This window comes from Gouania willdenowi, chromosome 3 (assembly GCF_900634775.1).
Source record: "Gouania willdenowi chromosome 3, fGouWil2.1, whole genome shotgun sequence".
Taxonomy (NCBI): Eukaryota; Metazoa; Chordata; class Actinopteri; order Blenniiformes; family Gobiesocidae; genus Gouania; species Gouania willdenowi.
The window spans coordinates 28,247,832-28,269,931 of record NC_041046.1 but is presented as its reverse complement, the minus strand read 5'-3'; the positions used below and the strand labels follow the sequence as shown (position 1 = coordinate 28,269,931).

At 36.2% G+C, this 22,100-nt stretch overlaps 2 protein-coding genes across 5 annotated transcripts in view; both read right to left on the bottom strand.

The window, feature by feature from the left end:
- The window catches only part of ampd3a (adenosine monophosphate deaminase 3a), a 66,010-nt gene that overhangs the window by 6,761 nt on the left and 37,149 nt on the right, over nt 1-22,100 (bottom strand). For 2 of the 4 annotated variants that reach the window (XM_028476704.1, XM_028476712.1), the window contains exons 2-8: nt 21,256-21,367; nt 14,231-14,395; nt 2,406-2,628; nt 1,392-1,548; nt 1,087-1,252; nt 767-986; nt 553-682 (exon numbers count right to left, since the gene is read on the bottom strand). In XM_028476704.1, the coding sequence (XP_028332505.1) occupies nt 553-682; nt 767-986; nt 1,087-1,252; nt 1,392-1,548; nt 2,406-2,626 (894 nt within the window). In that variant the 5' untranslated portion in view covers nt 2,627-2,628; nt 14,231-14,395; nt 21,256-21,367. Of the gene's footprint in view, nt 1-552; nt 683-766; nt 987-1,086; nt 1,253-1,391; nt 1,549-2,405; nt 2,629-6,863; nt 7,052-14,230; nt 14,396-21,255; nt 21,368-22,100 lie in introns of those variants that run through there. The other 2 variants (XM_028476723.1, XM_028476696.1) reach the window with 2 other exon arrangements.
- On the bottom strand, nt 17,726-20,044 carry adma (adrenomedullin a). The gene is made up of 4 exons (XM_028476787.1): nt 19,921-20,044; nt 19,237-19,339; nt 18,987-19,112; nt 17,726-18,856 (listed from the first exon to the last, which is right to left on the bottom strand). Exons 2-4 carry the CDS (start codon nt 19,329-19,331, stop codon nt 18,553-18,555), a joined length of 525 nt encoding a protein of 174 aa, XP_028332588.1. The 5' UTR covers nt 19,332-19,339; nt 19,921-20,044; the 3' UTR covers nt 17,726-18,552.

Here is a 22,100-nt window from a genome sequence, read left to right as displayed (position 1 = left end):
TATGAAATAGTATCATAACATTATGTACATGTCATGTACATTCATGTGTATGTATGTATATCTGTGCGTATATGTGTGTACGTATGTATATATGTTTGATGTGCACGTACAAACTGTATATATAAAACTTGTGGAGAATAGTTTACAATGTATATTGTAAAAAAAAAGAAATATAAGTTAAACATTTTGAGTGTGATATTATCTAGAGAACCTTGTTTTGTTTTGTTGTGTGTACTGTATGCTTTGCTCCAACCTACACCTTTTCGACTGAAAAAGTAGACAACTGAGTGTTTGTTCTGTTTTGTTTTTCTGAAGACTGCCAAAATAAATTCAAAAAATTTAAATTCAAAAAAGTTAAATGTTTCTGGTTTTTTTTTTTTTTTATCTTCAACCTTGATGCACAAACATATGAAACATAGGGTTTTACTTCACAATTCGTGTTATTCCAGTCATTTTCTCTTTCAGATTAACAAACAGACGCTGTAATGACTCATCGACTGATTAAAATGATTACAGACTACTACTTAAAACATTTGCTGATAAATAACCAACCTTTCGAACATTGTAGAAATCTCTGTGAGGCACTTTTTTAAGTTCCTTCAGCTCAGCCATCTCATTGAGCATCTCATGGAGGTAAAACTTTGAAATCAGGAAATTCAGCCTTCGGTGACAGTACGTCTTCCTGAAATTACATAACGAGTCACACAAACCAGTTTGTCTACCTGCACAAGTGTTTTCTACTTGTGCGTTTGTTTTGGCAACTTACGTGGGACCGTCTGCGATCATGGTCAGAATGTGACTGAGGTCAACTACAAAAGTTTCAAAGTCTGCGTATGGAAGGTCATGCGGTCGTTCGTTTTCTAGATCCTCATTATTTTCATACACGTTCACTATCCCGTCCTTCATCTTCAAGTGATAGTTCAGGTCTTCAGGAAGGTCCTCAGTGCTGTATGGATCATCTCCATTCATTGGACATGGGCATATTTCTGTTGGTCACAATGTAGCTTTGTATATATTAAAAAAAACACTGAAACTAAACAAGTGCAATTGAAAGTTAGCATTTTTTTTCACATATTTACACCCTACCTGGCAGAACCTCATCTTCTTCACTCCATGTCTGGTTGTTAGCATTGCAGAGGGATTGACTAGTAGTTCTACAGAACCTGTGATAGCCCAGCTTTGAGTATTTCTCACGAATGACCAGAGCCTTATATAAACTCTTGGCTGCTTGTTCATAGTCATCCACTGTCACCTGAAGTAAGAAGAAATATTAAAGTTAGAGCAATTTACAAATGACTGTTTGCTTGTTTTTGATGTCGGAAGAAAAAAAGAAACATGCGAGAAGAATGATAGATTTCAATAAAATCAATGCCATCGTCTGCTGAACTCACCCCAGCACAATAATCTCCACTAATTGTGACTCTCTGGTATTCGGGACAGATTTCTGACACTGATGAAATGGTGGAACTGGTTGACGGTAAGAGGGACCAGTCTGCAATTAATGGAGTGTGAAGTGATTGGGAGCGCATTATTCTGAAGTTCTTTTTCCTGAAAAATATAAACATACCATCAACACATTGTGATAAGCTCATGAAGTCTGTATCAATCCAATTTGTCTATCTTTATTACGGGTGTCAAACTCAAGGCCAAATTTGGCCCACCACAGCATCCAATCCGGCCTGTGAAATTACATTAAAAACAATATTCTTGAAGTGTCAAAATCATTTATTTTTCTGTATCTCAGGGGCCCACATTCAACCCACTTGATATCAAACGAACCAAACCAGATTATTTAATTAAAAATACAATAATAATAATTATAGAAATAAGAACTGTATCACAATTGTGCCTACATTAGCATTAAATAAAATGAATAACTACTTAGAAATATTAAAAAAGAATATTAAAAAGCAAAACAGTGATGCACAAACATCTGAAACATAGGGTTTTACTTCACAATTCGTGTTATTCCAGTCATTTTCTCTTTCAGATTAACAAACAGACGCTGTAATGACTCAAAAACGGCATTAGTACATTAGTCATTTGGTAAATTACCACAGCTCAGTTCCAAATATCTGTGACTGCATCTATTACACCTTAAATGTATATACCCTTGTTTTTATGATGATTGTGTCTGTTTGGCTTGGATCTTGAATGTTTTTGGGAGGGGCATGTGCAATTACAATAAAAGGATTCTATTTTTTTTTTGTGTAGTATTTTCCTGGTTTCCACTTGAGACTGAACAGGGCCGATGAGTTTGACACCCCTGATCTATATGCATTTCAACACAAATATTTAGTTGTTAGTGGTTTGAAGCTAGAACCAATAACAGGCCCAGTTATTAGTTCAAGCACCAAACCAAAACCAAACATAGCTCTCAGGTATTGCCATGAGACAGGTCCTACCTTTGTGTAGTCTCCACTGACTGTTGCTCAGCCAGCTCCTTCCAATATTCATAATCATTGGCTTCGTTTAGGCTGATAGGACAGTCCTCAGGCACAGTGAATAAAGATAAGGTATCGACTTGGTCTTCTTCTTTTAGTGCAGATGCATAAATCTTCTCCGCTCGCAGCTGGGCCTCCTTCTCTTCCTCACTTAGTTTTGCTTTTGGGAAATGACGAGGCATAGCTGCAAAAAGGCACAAGCAGTAAGATGACTGCAGATGGTAAGAAAACCGACAAGTCTGACATTTGAAGCTTAACTTCCAATGCTCTTAAGAGGCTGTGCTGTTATGTAAACAAAAGAAATGCTCTAGTTTGAAGATTTGCATGAAGATCACACAGAATGTATGTACTCCTCAGCATGAGCTTTATGCAAACTATGCATAATTTAAAGAGTTAGGAGTCACTTTCAAGTGGTTTAATTTAAAAACTTCAGTGAGAAGTGACATTTGTTGCTGCACTAGAAGCACAAAAAAGTTTAATTCAAATTACATGTGATTACAATTAACTGTGACACTTATTAAAACAAGTGTTTTTATTATATTATCCACATTTTTTATAATTTTCTGACAGTCTGGGGCGCAGATTGTAAATTTGCATGTGCTAAAATAAACAACATTTAGAAGAAAAAAAACACATTTAAAAAACATATGTGATTTACTTTTGACCAGATTTATAGCAATATTTGGGAAGTTTGGGATATTTACTTTTCTCGTAAAAAAATACATGTCAATATTCAATCTAAATGTTAAGTTTAAATGTTCAATGTTAAATATTAAATTTAAATGTTAAATCTAAATGTTATATATTAAATCTAAATCAAAATGTTAAATGAGCTTTTATTTTGGTACTTCTGGTCAGTTTGCTTATTAGCTAAATATTTAGTTTCACCCATGACATTTAGATTTAACTTTTAACATTTAACATTTGCATTTTACGTTTAGATTAACATTTAGATTTAGATTTAACATTTAGATTTAGATTTAACATTTAGATTTCATATTTAACATTTAGATTTAACATTGACATTATATTGTTACAAGAAAAGCACATGTCACAAATTTCGCATATATTGCTGTAAATCAGGTCAAAAGCAACATAAAATAATTCACATACGTTTGTAAACGTGGTTTGTTGCTAAATGTTGCGGAAAAATTGCTATTTATTTTATCATGCACAACTTTACAACTGGCGCCCCATATCTTCCTGATCTATTCTTGTCATGTTGCATTTTAACAGTACTTTTCTTCCCTCCTCATGAATGGTCACAAATCTGTCTCAAGTCACGACTTAACCGCACAGTGGCTTTACACACACTACGGTGTAATCCTGTTTACAGTCCATCTGCTTAGAATCATTCACCGGGGTCACTGAGACATATGGTACGGCTGCTTCAGAGAGGAGATAACCTGAGTGAACTGGCTCAGCTATGCTGATGTTGTGTGGTGATAGTAGCTATACTTGTGGTCAACGCAGGCCCGAAGCAAAAGCAAAGAAAGGCCCCGTCACATCCTGTACCAGTTTACACTCTGCTGGGGGGACTTCCAGGAAGCTTATCATTCTGGACACACGTCAGACAGCTGTGAGCACAAGTTACTGTAAAACCTGCTGGCAGTGGCAGGTCATTCACATTTTTGTGAGTTTATTGAGAACTGAGGGTGTATATTTGTGTGGGTTTTCTCAGCGTACTCCTGCTTCCGCTCACCATGCAACTGGAGTCTCTAAATTACCCACAAGAGGGAAAAGGCACGTGAGTGTGATTGTGTGTTTTGAATTAAACACACTGGCATCTTGTCCAGGGCTTACCACCACCTTGAGCACGTATGTGAACTAGGTTACATTAGTGAGATGTTAGTCAGCTATAAACCCACCAGGGGGCGAATTTCATTAAACCCAGCACAGGGTTATTACCAGGTTTAACCTGAGAGTCAGTTAAACTGGATTCTAACTGGAACTGCCTTTTCATCAAAGAGAAAACACTTTAATTTACCTGCTGCTTAAACCACGTCAGCATTTTTAAAAGATGTAAGAGTCTTGATATACTTTTTTTTCCACCATCTTCTATGGCTTTAATTCAGTCTTTTAAAAGGAAATTAAATATATCATGGTAAATGTTTAATTATGATTTTAAATTTGTACAAATGACAACATTACGTGTTTAATGTGTACCGTACTTTTTAATGAAATTATCGCAGTCTATGTGTTTTAGACCATCCTTTGCCTCCCGTTTACCATGACATGTCCATTCATTGAGGATCCAGTGTTTCATAATGAGAAAGCTGGTGTTCAGGGACAGGGCGGCAGACCACTAAGGCTACCTGAATCCATAAACATGATCACTTTTCCGGGCTAAGACCTTCCATGCACACTACTCACCTGAACAGAAGGAGCAACTGTAGTGTTGGATGTGACACAGCACGGCTGCTCCCTCCGTTTATTAAAATCTTTATTGTTTAGTGCTGAGTATTAATCCCCTTAAATAAAAATTATTTATTTGTGAGTTACTTTTTTAAACGCTGACAGGTGTAAAAAACAAAAAACTCAAACTCAAATGGTTCAGTGTGGGATCATATACATGTTTCAGTTGTTCTCTATGACAAATGGACTTAAAAAACACCAACTTTAACCGTTTACTACTTTTAAAATGTTGAAACCACAAGAAACTTCTGAAACATGTCCGAGAACAGAGACGTTTGGGTAAACCAGGTTTAACCCGAAACCTGGTTCTTTAAGTAGGGATAGACCGATATGGAGCTTTTAGGGTCGATGCCGATTAAGATTTTTTTTTCCCATCAGCCTTAGCCGATGACCGATACGGACTGCAGATTTTCTTGAGCCGATATTTGGAGCCGATACTACTTTTGGTCTCTCAAGTTTTAATTGTTATGCTGCAAATAAGTGAAACAAACTGCCAGCAGAGCTTAAGTCAGCATCCAATGGGAACATTTTTAAATCGCAGTTAAAAGCTCTCCTTTTCTCTACTACTTATGAATGAGAGGGTGATATTTAATCATTGTATTGTTGATTTCAAACTCCGTTTAGTGTCTTTAGAGTTTTAACTTTTATTGCTGTTTAATATTTTCTGTGGCTCTTTTATGCACGTAAACCACATCTAATTGCCTTGAGTATGAAATGTGCGATGCAAACCCTGAGCAAAAAAAAAGGTTATTCAACTGTACTTATGTTGTACTAAAACTGAGGCAATATACTTGAAGTGTTCTTTTTATATACTATATTCTATATACTTAAGAAAAGTATAGTGAAGAATACATAGCTTATACTGAAAAGTATAAATAATAGTCTAAGACTAAGTACATTAATGCTTAAATTTAGATACTTGTACTTTAACACTAAAGCTTATACTTGTACTAAGTATATTAATTTTGTACTAAAACTGAGGCAGTTTACTTGAAAGTGTACTTTTGTAAACTTAAAATTACCTTATAAAGTATACTTTAATAAACTAAAATGTGGACTAGAAGTATGTACTTAGTACACTAGTAGTATATAGATGAGTGTACTTGTTGTATACTTGAAAGTGTACTTTTGTAAACTTAAAATGACCTTATGAAGTATACTTAAACTTAAAATGTTCCAATTTAGTCCAAAGAAGTGATAAATTAGTATACTTTCTAGTACGCTACAAGTACATGGTCCATAATATACTTGCTATACTTATACTCAAGCATACTTAATACAATTAATTTCAAGCAAACTACTTTTTGCTAAGGGAATACGTTTGCCTTGCCTTCATGAAATAAAAAGCTTCACCAATATTGCCAAGCAGACTTCTAGCATTTTCTTAGGTATTGTGCACGCCAGTTGTTTTCAAAGTGATGCAGTACAAATAGTAATTACATGTGAAATCAAGTCATAACAGTGAACATACTGTATTTGATAACTGGATGTTAGAAAAATTATAATCTGTTTGATTTCTATATTATTATTATTATTATTTTCAGCATGTTATTATGGATTTTTTATTTATTTTATTTATTTTTAACAGGTGACTTCTGTCTGGGGTTGTCATTTAATACATTTATAAACTACTGTTTAACCTTTTTATGATTTGAAGTCCTGATGCCAGCGTTGATGATAATAATCCAAACTACACTGTGTAAGGCAACCATTGCTAAGGTAAATATAGACACATACTGGTTAGCAAGAGGCTAACTGCGAAGCAAGTTCACGTGCTCAAATCTAATATCGCACGGGAAGTTGTTTGCAGCGTCACACCCAGAGCATCAGAAAATACAGCCGAAAATAAAGCTGGTAGGTCACTTCTTAATCACTTTTAATCATAATAATTAAAAAAAACTTAAAAATGACCCAGAAATGGGTAGTCATTATCTGCCACCTTGTACCGATACATCAGTAGCGCATCTTTTTAGGAGCGCTAAGTGCTATTGTATGGTAACTTACCTTTAACCGAAGGTCGTTTTTTCCCCATGGGAGTCAATGTTGTCTTGCAAAAACGCGCGTCGCTGATAAGTTTTGTCACTGGAATTATTAATGCCCAGAGAAGCATTTCATCAAACTCAGCTCAGGGTTTAAGACGAAGTTTAACCTGAAGGTGCGGCTCCGTTAACAGTCTATGGTTCGAACTGGAACGGTCGTCATCACCGCGTCATCAAACCGGAAGTCGACATATTGGAGGTACTCAGTAGGTAAAAAAAGCGTGTGTTCTATTTTGGCATTATAGAAAATGACAATATCGCCTATATCGAGATAAATCAAATTTTTATTTTAACTTGTTTTTACTTATACAATCACAGTACAAATCACATCTTACAAGTATTTAATATTATTCATAGAGTACAGTGAAACAGTGTCCTTCTTTCAACTTTTCCATATTTCTGATATATATTCTATAGCTTATTTTGTGTTAAAATACTTTAATGAAACTGAGAATATTTTTTAATAATTTATGGGTTTTTTAGACCATTTTTCTGTAACTACACCAAACTTGCCATATTTTAACCTGTTTTAATCACTTTTTTGCCATATTTTTGCTCCTTTTAATGAATTTTTGCTACATTATTCTCATTTCTGCCACTTCTCAATCAGATTTCAATGTCTTTTTTGCAAGTTTGTTTTTTTTTTTCACTTTTAAGACATTTCAGGCAGTTTTAAACAGTTTTCACCACTTTTCCCTCCTAATTTTGCTCGTTTTAGGAGTTTCGTTACTTCTCAGAACCAGCATGAAATGCACAGTTGGATGGATTGCTGAGTGCGTCATAACCCAGAACTTCCCCGTAACAAGCCACACTACAAAACTCATGAGTTCACACGTGAAAAAGCCAAAAGTGGCACATATTGTGCAGCTAGTAATAAATGTGCCTGTGTGATATTTTACATGAGCAAATTTAACCCAGAATTGTCTTTCTGGTAAGACTGTATTAAGTTAAAAAGTATCGAGATTTATATCATATATCTTGATTTTGAGGAAAAGTATCGAGCTATGACTTTTGGTCCTTATCACACAGCCCTACTGCTACAATAGCAACACAGTTCTTAAAATGTAGAGCTAAAATGTGCTGTATTTCAGAATCAGAATCGGTTTCTCATTGTAGTCCAGGTAAAAGGTCTGACCTTTATCAAAAGGATGACTGAGATTGGGTTAGGGTTAAAACCAGGTAGTTATTACGATATCAGGATTCGCAAAATAGACAGAAGACTCTCTGATTTACACCACCAATAAACCATAACTTTTCCAAATACCGTGCCCTTTCCCGCACACCAAGTCCTTCCCTGTATGCCTTTGCATCTATAATGCATTTTGAGGAGCTTTTCTGTGGTTTCAGACATTTATACATCGCAGTGTTTACCTCCGATTGCCTCCAATGTGGCCGCGCATCCGGGTTACTGCCCAGAACGTGACATAGGTGAAAACCCTCTATAGCAGAAATTGGCAACTGGTGGCCCGGGAGCCACATGCAGCCCTCGGTCTAAATTTATGGTCCGATACCGAGAAATATCGGTCCGATATCAGCCTGAAAATGAATATCGGATTCAAATTTCCGATTTTTTTTCCCCCCAATTAATTTTTTATTTATTTTATTCAATTGTAGAATACTGTAGATATTATGTTGAAGGTTGAAATTAATGTAACCAATTGGTTAATAATAAATGGATCAGTTTTTGTCATAACTACTGTTGCTGACTATTGTTCTCTGTTTGAGTAACATCACTTGATCAAGCCTTTTCTAACATTCTACACGACAAAACAAGTAATAATAATTTTTTTTTTTTTTTTTTTTAAAAGTTATAAAAGTATGTATGATCATGCTGATATCGGATCAATATCGGTATCGGCTGATATGCAAGGCTCCAATATCGGTATCATATCAGAAGTAAAAAAAGTTGCATCGGGACATCTCCAAAAACAACAGTAATACACAAAATTCCTTAGAAAAATATACAAAATTACAGAAAATTACAACAAAAGTACACAAAAAGACAAGAAAAACAAGAAAAATGACTCCGCAAACCCACAGTACTAACAAACAAGCAAAATGACAACAGAAATACACAATATGACTCTAAGAAACATACATTTTACAGAAAACTTTTACAAAAGGACAACAGAAATGCACAAAATGCCTCATAACGTGCAAGACAACAACAAAGTAAACATACACAGAATGACAGAAAAACGCAACAAAACTCTTTCTTCTTTCCTGTATTAATGTTCAGATTGCTCATTATTCTAAATGCCAACATGAATGTTGATCATGTGGCCCTTTGATCAAACAAACACATTTTTGTGGCCCGGCTGTGATAAAAGTTGCCTACCTCTGCTCTATAGTAACACAGTCTGTGGGTCAAACCTGCTCCCGAACAGCAAAACACTGTCAGCTGGCTTGGCTCAGCTGGGGAGCTCCAAGCTAAAAAAAAAAAAAGCCAGAATGGCCTCGGACGGCTTGGCTAAACCAGGTTTAAACCGTAGGCCTGGCTCTATTAAGAACTCTTTGATGAAATACCCCCGGATCACTTACAATGAGGGTGTAGTGAATATGAGGGTAACCATCACAACCAAGGATCGTTGTCATAACATGATTTTTTTTGTTTTGCTTTGCTTACACTTGTTTTTAGATTTATCATCTCCTTTGTTATGAGCCATGCTTTTTTCAGTAATAATATAGAGCATCACAACTAAAAACAACACATGGTTTTTTATAGATTGGATGTTTTTTTTGCGTGGGGCTTTAACAGCAGATAAATTATGTTTAATTGTGTGTGTGTGTGCATATATATTAAACAGACCACTGTCAACTCACTATTGTATCATATATCGGAATATATAACCATTCTCCTTCATAACGACTGACCAGTAGATGAGCTTAGTTTGTTGCACGCAGCTTAAAGTCTAAAAGCATTTGAATTGGTGGGCTTACCTCCAGTAGACGTCAAAGTCATGACAATTGTGTTCTCAACATAGTTTTAGCAGAACCGCCACACACTTTTTCTACTCAACTCAAGGCGCTACTTAGTTGTAACTAAAGTCTTGTTTTTTTTCGTGAATGAACATCTCTTTCTATTTTAAGGTACCAAACCCATACTGCCACAATCTTTGATGCAAACTAATTAATACAATGGGGCAAAAAGTTATTTGGCAAAAAGATGAGAGAGGCCTGTAATTTTTATCATTGGTATACCTCAACTATGAGGGACAAAAAGAGAAAAAAAAAATCCAGAAAATCACATTGTAGGATTTTTAATGAATTTATTTGCAAATTATGGTGGAAAAAAAGTATTTGGTCAATAACAAAAGTTCATCTCAATACTTTGTAATGTACTCTTTGTCGGCAATGACAGAGGTCAAACGTTTTCTGTAAGTCTTCACAAGATTTTCACACACTGTTGCTGGTATTTTGGCCCATTCCTCCATGCAGATCACCTCTAGAGCAGACTTTCAACTCCCTCCAAAGATTTCCTATGGGGTTGAGATCTGGAGACTGTTAGGCCACTCCAGGACCTTGAAATGCTTCTTATGAAGCCACTCCTTTGTTGCTCGGGCGGTGTGTTTGGGATCATTGTTGTGCTGAAAGACCCAGCCAAGTTTCATCTTCAATGCCCTTGCTGATGCTGAGGTTTTCACTCAAAATCTCACGATACATGGCCCCAGTCATTCTTTCCTTTACACGGATCAGTCATCCTGGTCCCTTTGCAGAGAAACAGCCCCAAAGCATGATGTTACCACCCCCATGCTTTGCAGTAGGTATGGTGTTCTTTCTCCTCCAAACACGACTTGTTGAGTTTTTACCAAAAAGTTCTATTTTGGTTTCATCTGACATATGACATATGACATTCACCCAGTCCTCTTCTGGATCATCCAAATGCTCTCTAGCAAACTTCAGACAGGCCCGGACATGTACTGGCTTAAGCAGAGGGACATGTCTGGCACTGCAGGATTTGAGTCCCTGGCGGCGTAGTGTGTTACTGATGGTAGCCTTTGTTACTTTGGTCCCAGATCTCTGCAGGTCATTCACAAGGTCCTCCCGTGTGGTTCTGGGATTTTTGCTCACCATTCTTGTGATCATTTTGAGCCCACGGGTTGAGATCTTGCATGGAGCCCCAGATCGAGGGAGATTGTCAGTGGTCTTGTATGTCTTTCATTTTCAAATAATTGCTTCCACAATGGATTTCTTCACACCAAGCTGCTCACCTATTCCAGATTCAGTCTTCCCAGCCTGGTGCAGGTCTACAATTTTGTTTTTGGTGTCCTTTGACAGCTCTTTGGTCTTGGCCATAGTTGAGTTTGGAGTGTGACTGTTTGAGGTTGTGGACAGGTGTCTTTTATACTGATAACGAGTTCAAACAGGTGCCAATAATACAGGTAACGAGTGGAGGACAGAGGAGCCTCTTAAAGAAGAAGTTACAGGTCTGTGAGAGTCAGAAATCTTGCTTGTTTGTAGGTGACCAAATACTTATTTTACCGAGGGATTTACCAATTACCAATACCGATTTTTCTTCTCATTTTGTCTCTCATAGTTGAGGTATACCCATGAGGAATATTACAGGCCTCTCTCATGTTTTTAAGTGGGAGTACTTGCACAATTGGTGGCTGACTAAATACTTTTTTGCCCCACTGTACAGTGTAAAGTGTTAACGCATATAGAGTGAGACAAAAATAGACTCTGAGATCAAGATGCATCACAACTATATGCTTTCCCTGTGTCCACAATCTAATCTATATATATACTGCATGTATTTTTTAGAGAAGTCTCTTTTGTTTGTAGTCTGTAACATGAGCATCCAGTCCAGATTCTCTGGTTCTGGGAGCTCAAATATCTAAGAAAGGGCAAGGCGTTGTAGGTCTGTAGAATGTATTATTGAGCACTATTGTTGAGTACATCTGAAAATGCGAGACTTGTGAGACTATCTAACTGCAATGGAAATATGCAATTAGCCATTAGTAATCATTATGGTTACTTTGGAGAGTAGGGATAATGTTTTATTATTTATTTTCATATTATAAATGAATATCACTAAAATGTGTCATTAGTCCATTGCTGGAACAGTGACAGTTCAGTTCCATCACTCAACATTCCTCCATCTTTATCTTCTCAGACCACACACTGTGGAGACTAATGGCCTTTGTCAGAGGAGAAAGCCTTATGCCACTGTAGAGAGAGAAAGTGATGGGAAAGATAGCAGCTCACTGACTGAGGCGTGTCTCCACTGCTCTTATTTTACATTGCATAGAACCTGTAAGAAAGTGTTTTTGTTTTGTTTTTTTAAAAGCAAAGGAAGTACTCTCACCCTTGAAACCATAAAAGGCATCTTGAGACATATATTTCCATTTTTATTTATTAATATTTATATTACATGTTTAAATATGTGCTCATCTTGAATTATTCTTACTGTGTTGCAGTTAGGGGTGTCCCAATCCGATATTGATATTGGATATCGGTCCGATATCAGCCAGAAAACGAATATTGGATTTTATCGGACTGCATCTAAAATCTCCGATATAATATTATAATTATAATATAATTTTTTCAACATATTCTATTTTATTCATTAATTTATTTTATTCAATCATTGAATATTCTTATTCTAAAAGGTTCATACTGTAATCCATTGGTTTATAATGAATGGGTCTGTTTTTTTAATAATCAAGCCTTTTCTAACATTCCACACTACAAAACTACAAAATAAGTAATAAAAGTATGTATGATTTGTGCTGTTATCGTATTGGATCGATATCGGTACGGACGGACGTGCTTCACTGGCCAATCAGGATTGGCAGATTGAAATAATTGCTTCTGAGGAATGCAGAAAGAGGTTGAATCTCATAGTGAGACATCTCACGAAATATTATGAAACAGAACTTGTTTTTTTCATGAATGAACATCTTTCTATTTTAAGGTACCAAACCCGTTCTGCAACAATCTTTGATGCAAACCAATAAATACATACTGTAAGGTGTTGTTAACACATATAGAGTGAGACAAAAATTGACTCTGAGATAAGGATGCATCACAACTATATGCTTTCCCTGTATCCACAATCTAATCTATATACTGTATATATTTTTAGAGAAGTCTCTTTTGTTTGTAGTTTGTAACATGAGCATCCAGTTCAGATTATCTGGTTCTGGGAGCTCAAATATCTAAGAAAGGATGAGGTTTTGTAGGTCTGTAGAATGCATTATTGAGCACTATAGTTGAGTGCATCTAAAAAGCTTTCCCTGTGAATTATGCCTGCCAATGTAATACTGAGTATCCTTGTGCTTGTGAGACCATCTAACTGCAATGGAAATGTACAAATAGCCATTAGTAATCTTTATGGTTACTTTGGAGAGTAGGGATAATGTTTTATTATTTATTTTCATATTGTAAGTGAATATCACCAAAATGTGTCATTAGTCCATTGCTGGAACAGTGACAGTTCAGTTCCATCACTCAACATTCCTCCATCTTTATCTTCTCAGACCACACACTGTGGAGACTAATGGCCTTTGTCAGAGGAGAAAGCCTTATGCCACTGTAGAGAGAGAAAGTGATGGGAAAGATAGCAGCTCACTGACTGAGGCGTGTCTCCGCTGCTCTTATTTTACATTGCATAGAACCTGTAAGAAAGTGTTTTTGTTTTGTTTTTTTAAAAGCAAAGGAAGTACTCTCACCCTTGAAACCATAAAAGGCATCTTCAGACATATATTTACATTTTTATTTATTAATATTTATATTACATGTTTAAATATGTGCTCATCTTGAATTATTCTTACTGTGTTGCAGTTAGGGGTGTCCCAATCCGATATTGATATTGGATATCGGTCCGATATCAGCCAGAAAACGAATATTGGATTTTATCGGACTGCATCTAAAATCTCCGATACAATATTATAATTATAATATAATTTTTTCAACATCTTCTATTTTATTTATTAATTTATTTTATTCAATCATTGAATATTCTTATTCTAAAAAGTTCATACGTAATCCATTGGTTTATAATGAATGGGTCTGTTTTTTTAATAATCAAGCCTTTTCTAACATTTCACACTACAAAACTACAAAATAAGTAATAAAAGTATGTATGATTTGTGCTGTTATCGTATTGGATCGATATCGGTATTTGCTAATACCCAAGGTTGCAATATTGGTATCGTATCGAAAGTTGTATTGGGACATCTCGAGTTGCACTAATTATTTATTAAGACTTTGCACATGCAAAAAATGTACATTTAGTTGTGTTAAGAAGATCAAAGTAAAATAGTTTAATTGTTCTTATCAGTTTTTCTAACTAATGATCAGATTAATACAGCAATTCTATCCACTCACCTCATTCAGTTTAGTTGTATCTGAAGTTTGTCTTATCTGTTCTCAGGGCGCTGCAGAGAAACATCAAAGTCACACTGTGGGCGTTTATGAAGAGAGCTTCTGATATCTCATCCACCACCCTGCAGCCAGTATCTCTCCTTTTCTTAACCCTTTGTTTGCCACAGTCTATGGGGAACCAGATTAAATTGAGTAAAATCAAAAGTTTAGCTATGAAAATGACACTAACAAATAAAAGCGAGCTGATGAATATTTCAATAGATTTAATTGAATTACTTTCCTTCAATAATCCAGAGCTGGATTAGACCTTCTATGTAAACCTTCTACAATGCATATTTTTGTGATGTCTGAATGCCATCTGTGTTTTAAAAAAACATCCAAGGTCAACACAATATTAATCAAAATTCCAGAATTGGGCTTAATACAATCGCATGATAATAATATATTTTTTTTTAAAAACCTTACATGCCAACACTTTCAACCATGAAAACTCAGAATTTAGATTATTTTTCAATTTATTCATATCTTGTTTTGACCATGTATGCTATGTATATAAAAAAGAAAATAAACAATGTGCTCAAGATTTAATGAAGAAAAAAAAATCACTCAATGAGAGCTGGAGAACCAACAGACAGACCCCCATGACCCTGAAAAAAGGTGCAAGTGGGTCAGAAAATGGATGGAAGAATGGAAATTGAAATTGAATGTAAAATTGAGTTGTGATTGTCAATTTTAGGAAAGTTATCAAATAATCCATCACTGCCTAATAGATACAGTCAAATGACATGATGCAAGTTTGTAAGTATGTCCAGAGTTACAGTCAAATGAGTGAAATAGTTATTTTTTCAACAACATTTTTTTTGTTTTTTTTAAAATAACATATTAATAACAATAATATTGTATTGTTATTGTGAGCCTATTATTGTTACCACAGCATATCGAGCAACCAAGTCCTAAACTTTTTTCCTCAAGTCCTAAACAAGTCTTTCCTCCCAATGCAGGGTTTATGTTTTGCGTGACAGCTAATGTATATTGCTATTGGTGTGTGAGGCTGATAATGTAAAGCACTTAGGAACCAGGTAAGTGGTGATAGAAGCACTGTAAAAGTCAGGTCCATTTGATGTAAATTAATAATGTAAGAACAAACACTACCGTAGTTTGTCCAAAGGCCATAGCCCTGCTTTTGCTAGTTGAGTTTTCTAATCAAGATACAAACAACTGCAGTATACTGGTTTGTTCCACTTACTTACTGTACTCTATACCTCAATGGTGTCTATAGTAGAGCTACTGTGTCATAGATTAATTCTGAGTTCTGAGCAAAGAAGTTGATACTTATAAAATTATCTAATTTCAATTTTGATGTGTTTGACAAGCCTCACAGGCACCCGCACATGTTTCCTCTACCATGTAGTATAAAAGTTTACCTGCTATGTGACAGCATAAGTATATGGTACTACATAACTGCTAGCGCCATCTGAGTGGAGAACTCAGGTGGAGTGGAGTAGTTTAAGCAGCAGGGAGTCCGTAGTCCCTAATTTAGCTTGTCAGTGTTTGAGATTATAGGGTCAATCCTCTCAGCTCAGGTTATTAGAGTACTTTTAGTGTTGGGATCTGACTCACAGTCATGAAACTGGATCGCTTTGATTGACTAGTGACCTATTGCTCTCCCACTGTTCTTTGCATTTTTCCACATTGGGCCCTGAAAAGCGGGTTTTAAACAATGAAATTGGGAAAGTGAACATACCAAAACCTAAACTCATCTCCTCTCTTTTCTGTGTCATACTATCTAGGTAAATTTGCAGGGGAATGTAACTTTGCCAGCATCTGGAAAGGACCATTTAAATCATCTGAGAAAAAAAAATAAACCACCTGGAGCTCAGCGTGTCCAAGTCTGTAAAGGAGGTTTTATGTCTACAAGTTGACCTGCGGAAGTAAGTTGATGCTATCACTGTGTCACTGGCGTCACTGGCTGATTGGGTTAGCACAGAAGTGACATAGTCACATAGTTAGAAAGTACAGTGCCTAAGTCCATTCATGCTATTCTTAGAATAAATTCACTGAGATGGAAATTCAGACTTTTACTTAAGTAAAAAGTTTCACCACTAGATGGCAGATTTTCATTGTGACTGATTAACTGATTAAATTCAGATTTTAAAAAGTTATTAATTTAAGTAATCTAATCAATTTGAGTTCCATGATACTGGGGTGAATTTTATAATGCAAAAATTGCTATTCAATACCAAAAATGACGAATTTCAAACACTTGTTCAGTAGTTTTTTTTTATTAATTGCATTGATGTAATCTAGAAGAAGTGGCATTTTAGTGTACTTTAGAGTAAGATACTATCAGCTACTGTATTTGATTATTATTAAAAAAAAGAAAAACATTTAAAATAATTATTGTAAAATACTTGATATTAGAGGCTGAGCTGGTTAAAACAAATAAATTAAAAAAAAAAAATAGTAATTTCATTTAGTTGTAATCTTGGTACAATAAATAAAAAGTGGTTTGCGTTTATTCTACTGAAAAGTTAAACACATTTATTTATTACAAATTATAGCAATTTAGGTCTTTTTTTCACACTTTTTCTTACAAGTATAAGAACTTTGCAGAGCTGCTTTTAAACACTTCAGTTTTATCCATCGAATGTCTCTAGATGGCAATAGAGGACACGAGATGTTTCGATGCTGGGACTATCTTTACATATGCACCCCTTTTTAAACTTATTATACTTTGGGTTGCTATTGTAGCCTTTCCGTATTGCATGCTCTCCTTGAATGGTATTGGATTATTCCGGTTTTAAAAATGTATTACTTTTCCACCCTAAGCCTGTTAGGTTAGCTGGACTTTACAGGCTAAGCTGCTATGAAAACTTAATGAGTGATTACATCTTTAGAGATTGTATAACATCATAATTGGTTCATGTCATTTGGCAAACTACTCAGAAATGTAAATTCTGATGTTGATACATTGTGAATGTAATTGTAAAGGTCATATGTCATGATTAATACATTTTCAACCCGCTTAAACTTAAAGAATGGACTTGTGACTGCTTTGCTGGAATGTTGAACTGGAAACCTTTGCATCAACCTTCTTCTCCCCGTCTGTCTACCATTGAATACAGATGCTGGAGCTAAAAGCCACAGCCTCAACCCATGACTGCAGGGCTCTTCTGCTGTGTGAGGTGAGTGAACAAATATGAAGTGAGCCCAAACAAGAATGTACTCAGCATCCTAGCCGCCTTTTCTCCTACCAAAGAGAGGATATGGGGGGTCATAAGGAGGGAATGTAGGGAGAGGAGGGGACATTTTAATGAGAACCTGTAATAACTTAACAAAGACCAGGTGCTGCTTGTCTGGCTGTGGCACATTTTTGGAGATGTAAAGAAAGCAAGTGACAGGTTTTTTGTTTTTGTTTTTTTAATGCAAAAACGTTTTATTAAATGACATTGTTATTGCTTTGACACAAATAAAATAGAGCACATTTACAAATATATAATATATACTTATAAAACATATATCTTACCACAGTTTGCAAAAACAATAATGACAAAATAGCTGAAATGCCCATATATAATTCTTCCTGTACAAAAATAGCTCTATAAACATAAGTAGGCTTACTTGTAACTTTTATATAATACTTAAATAAAGGAGTTCTTATATACAAATAATTGCAATAAACAAGATTAGATTGCACACGTTTTGTACGAATAAAAAAAACATTTTCAAGTATATTTCAATCCTTTTTGGATTGGCACATATCCCACAAAATCTAAGGCATATCCCTTATACAGTGTCCATAACTTGACATAAACTGAGAGCTTTGCCTCTCTATAGACTTAACTTCCTGTTTGGTATCATGGTGGGAAAAAAAATTACTTTTTTTTTTCCTGATGATTTATTTGACTTTTAGTCCTAATGAAAAGTGCAGACAGTTTAATGGAACGTGGTGGTACAATCCTCTGTGTATAGAACTTGGCCTTGAGGAATGAGAGTGTAAAGTCACATAGTTATAGAAAATATATAGTTCCTTCTTTAAACCAGAGTCCACTTTGGTAGATCTGAGCACTCTTTGGTGTAACAGCACCTGTGCTCCCTGAACCTCCAGTGTCTGTAAAGGCAGCTGCAGTTGTTTGCAGTCCTCATTCACATCGCCGCGCTGCGAGGCAAGGCTCCAGCAAGTCTCTCTCTCTCTCTCTCTCGTCCTCCTCATGCCTGGATCAAATGTGCTGGAGAATACTTTGCACAAGTCCGAGGCTTGGTTTTCTTTTTGACACTCTTGAAACAAAGCAGACACCGACTTTAAATTGTTCTTTAAGTCCTGTTCATGTTCGTCTGAGGAGCGCCTCGAGCTTGTGAACCTGCGAGTCACTGGTGCTCCACACGCGCCTCAGCCTGCCTTGCGTCAGCTGCAGAGACAGTCTGCGCTCTGGGAGAGAGCGACGCCTCCGGCCGTAGCCCTGTGGGCTGATCTTGTCTACGGGGGCAATCCCGATCTTCAGCTTGTTATTGAGCTGGTGCAGACGGTGGGCCAGGTCATGGACCGTACAGGTGCCCAGCGAACAGCCGTGTCTTCTTGACTGGTTGGCTGAAGGTTTAGACCTCTTGGTACGGATATGGATGTCAGTGCTGGAGGGTAAGAAAGGGGATATTAATGTCTCTAAATTACAGGCTACTGCATCTTACCAAGATCAAATTTCACATTTAATTATGAGAAGTCATTACTATTATAAAGTGGTTTGCAGGTTGATGGTCATACCTGGAATGTTGCAGTGGAGTGTCCCTGATATCCTCTGATCTGACAAAGTGCTCAGACTCTTCTATCCTCTCCAGTGATGCACCTTGAAGATCCCTTCTCAATCTGCTCCCAGGCCATATGCTGAGACTTAGAGGTATAGAAAAAAAGTCCATTAATCTTCAGACAGGTATTTCAGGAGTCATGCAAATGTTCTCAGACATTTAACAGAAGAAAATAAACCAAATCTATAAGAATTACTTGGTGTACTCACCTCTTTTTCAACTGTGGTTTGATTTCAAGTTCCACACAGTGTGCTACTGTTGCCAGCAGGCAGCAATAGAGGAAGGAGTGGAAGACCAATGTCATTTTGAACCCTGAGGAGCAGAAAAAATTATGGAAAGTTATTAATTTATGTTCAATGTTCAAATTGAACACCATGGATGTCCTGCCTTCTAAGAATGTAAAACTCATTCATACAATAAGAACCATAACCATACTTGCTTACACAAGAGTCCAAAAGCAGAATTATTTGCATATATCATTCATTTATTTAAAAGTTAAGCTAAGGTCACATTTTTGAGGTTAAGTAAATCTACAACTGGCTTTGGGCCCAAGGCCAGTAATGCGAAGGACACAGTCCAACCAATGAGACGTCCAGAAATTGCTAAACTCACAAACAAATGTTTAAAAACAAACTGTAGCTAGCTCTTAACTTGGTTGTGCTAATAATACACACCATAACAAAATGATATCTGCAGTTTACAAAAGCTGCTTCTGTCCCAGGTGGATGCTTTACACACAAAGACACACTCTAAGTGCTGAACTGCTTATATAACCACAGAGATAACCTGTCCTTCTCATTACACTTGTGCCCTGAGCTCAAAAAGTAAGGATAAAGCCATCAGCTGGGTGAACAGTGTACAGCATTATGTTCCTAGAAAGAAGGTCCACATACCTGTTTTCTCTTCCAAATGAGTTGGCTAGTTTTGTCTTCTGTCAAAAAAAAGTACTCCACAGGTTCCTTGAGATTGCCACTGGTTCTCTTTGGCAGCTGTGTCACTCTGCTAATAGCTCCTACACACCAGACCCAGAGCTTTTATACAGGAGGTGGGAGGGACTCATTGACTGACACACACAGACTCTCATCCTTTTCCTCCACCCCATTCAGTGCAATATGGCAATGCTGTTGCAGCCGTAACAATACAAGGGTTGAAAAGGAGTCTATTGTGTGGTTGAATAGTGATAATAACAGTAATGTCCAAGTTAACTGTTTTAATTTAAAAGAAAAAAAATGGGGTTATTTTAAAATATATATATATATTTTAGGTTATTGGTACAATACAGCAATAATCATCATAATGTGGCTATCTGTTAGAAGTCTCATAAGTTTCCCAGCAAGAACAAAGTATGTTCAATTAAATTTTGTGTCATCTATAAGTATTATTGAAGAGCTAAATAGGCACAGCGTTTGTTCATATTTGGAGTTTATAAAACCTTTTCATTCCAACTGACTCATTATGTACGGTAAAAATGAAAAACAGTTTCTCAATTAATCTTATCAAGGCACTCCCCATGGTTTGGAAGTTCCATGTCAACTAGACAATACACAGGATGATAGATCTGAGTGGGGTAATAAAACAAGAATTGAGTAACTTGTTAGATATAGTTGGTATGATTAACTCAACTGTGTACACAAAATGTTTGGGTAATTTGTTTGTACAAGGCAAATATTGGACTGCCAGCTCACGATGTAATATGTGCGATAAAAATGCATGCTGGAATTTTACAATTATCTACAGTCTGAAAAAAAACTTGAAAGAAAAGCTCTGATGTATGAAAAATATTGACCGAGAGATTATTAAACAATGGCTGCTAGCACACTGCTATTTATTTTTCACTTTAAGGAATGTACACTCACTGTTCAGTGATAATAGGAGACCTGTAAAGCCTCTCCGTACATGTGAGAGGGAATTACCACCTGTTATTTATTGTTAATCTGCGCTCTATGCTGCACCAGCACGTGTACTGTACTTCTAAATGTTGTTATCAAGGTGTTTCTTTTACTGGGGATCCTATACAAGCAAAGATTGAACTATCACGCATTTGTCATACATACGGTATGTCACACAAACGTCTGTCATGAGATGTTTGTGAGATGACGATTTGTAAAAAATGAAAAAGTTTTGAGCTTCCAGTTTTTATATTTATTTCAGTTTCTACTAAAATAGTGGCAGAAAGTCTCTGGGGGTTGTTTCAGCATACTTCCAGACATACTTAAGAGTTTACATACCTCAGTGACACATCAGAGCCTTTTAATTTTTTTCTTGTCACTGTTACAAAATCTTCCTGGGTGCCTTTAGAAATCACGAGTCACGTCCCAATTCCACACATGGTGTCATATCCTAAACATGCCAAAAAAGGAAAAATATTGAAATAGCAAACACATGTGCTATAAATGCCCAAATATTTTGTAAGACCTTTGTAATGATAATTGCCTCCAGCAGACAAGTAATCCCCTTACCAGAGTTTACAACAAAGGATGGTGCAATCATGACAGGCGATTGCCTTTTGGCGCCTCGTAGAGGAAGCGTATGTTTGTACTTTAAGAATTTAATGTTGAAAGATGAGTGATGGATTTCACTTTGTTTTTTACCATAGAAGCAGGACTTTAATTAGCCCGAATGCTTAATATAAATTGTGATATTAAAGCTGCAGTATGTATGATTTTTTTTTTTTTTTTTTTTTTTTTTGGTCAAAAATCCATAATCACCTTTGAGCATTTTGTAGTGGACAGTGTAATTTTGCAGCTTCTCTTTTCCCTGTATATAGCTGCGTTCACAACGGATGCGTCACGAAATGTTCTTCCGACCAGATTACATACAAAGTCAATGGATAGACACGGCCCAGAGGTAAAATCTTTCCTGTGCTGTGGTGCGGTCCGATCCGCCGTGCAAGCGCGCTCCTGATTTTTTTTGTCATATTCGCATATATATATCAACAAGAGTTGAAAATATTGAACTCCTGCGATTGTTTCGCATGACAAAAGCCAATCAGAGTCTTTGTTGACGATGACGTCAGGCCGTCAACACGGACATCGGTCTGTTCACCCATTCAACCATGGAGTAGAAGCTGTTT

Bases quoted from the DNA above. Each gene is read 5' to 3' on its own strand.
- adma (XM_028476787.1), bottom strand. From the start codon at position 19,331: ATGACATTGGTCTTCCACTCCTTCCTCTATTGCTGCCTGCTGGCAACA. The intron at 19,113-19,236 runs GTGAGTACACCA...TATACCTCTAAG, and splicing joins AAACCACAGTTGAAAAAGAG to TCTCAGCATATGGCCTGGGA. The intron at 18,857-18,986 runs GTATGACCATCA...CTTACCCTCCAG, and splicing joins ACTCCACTGCAACATTCCAG to CACTGACATCCATATCCGTA.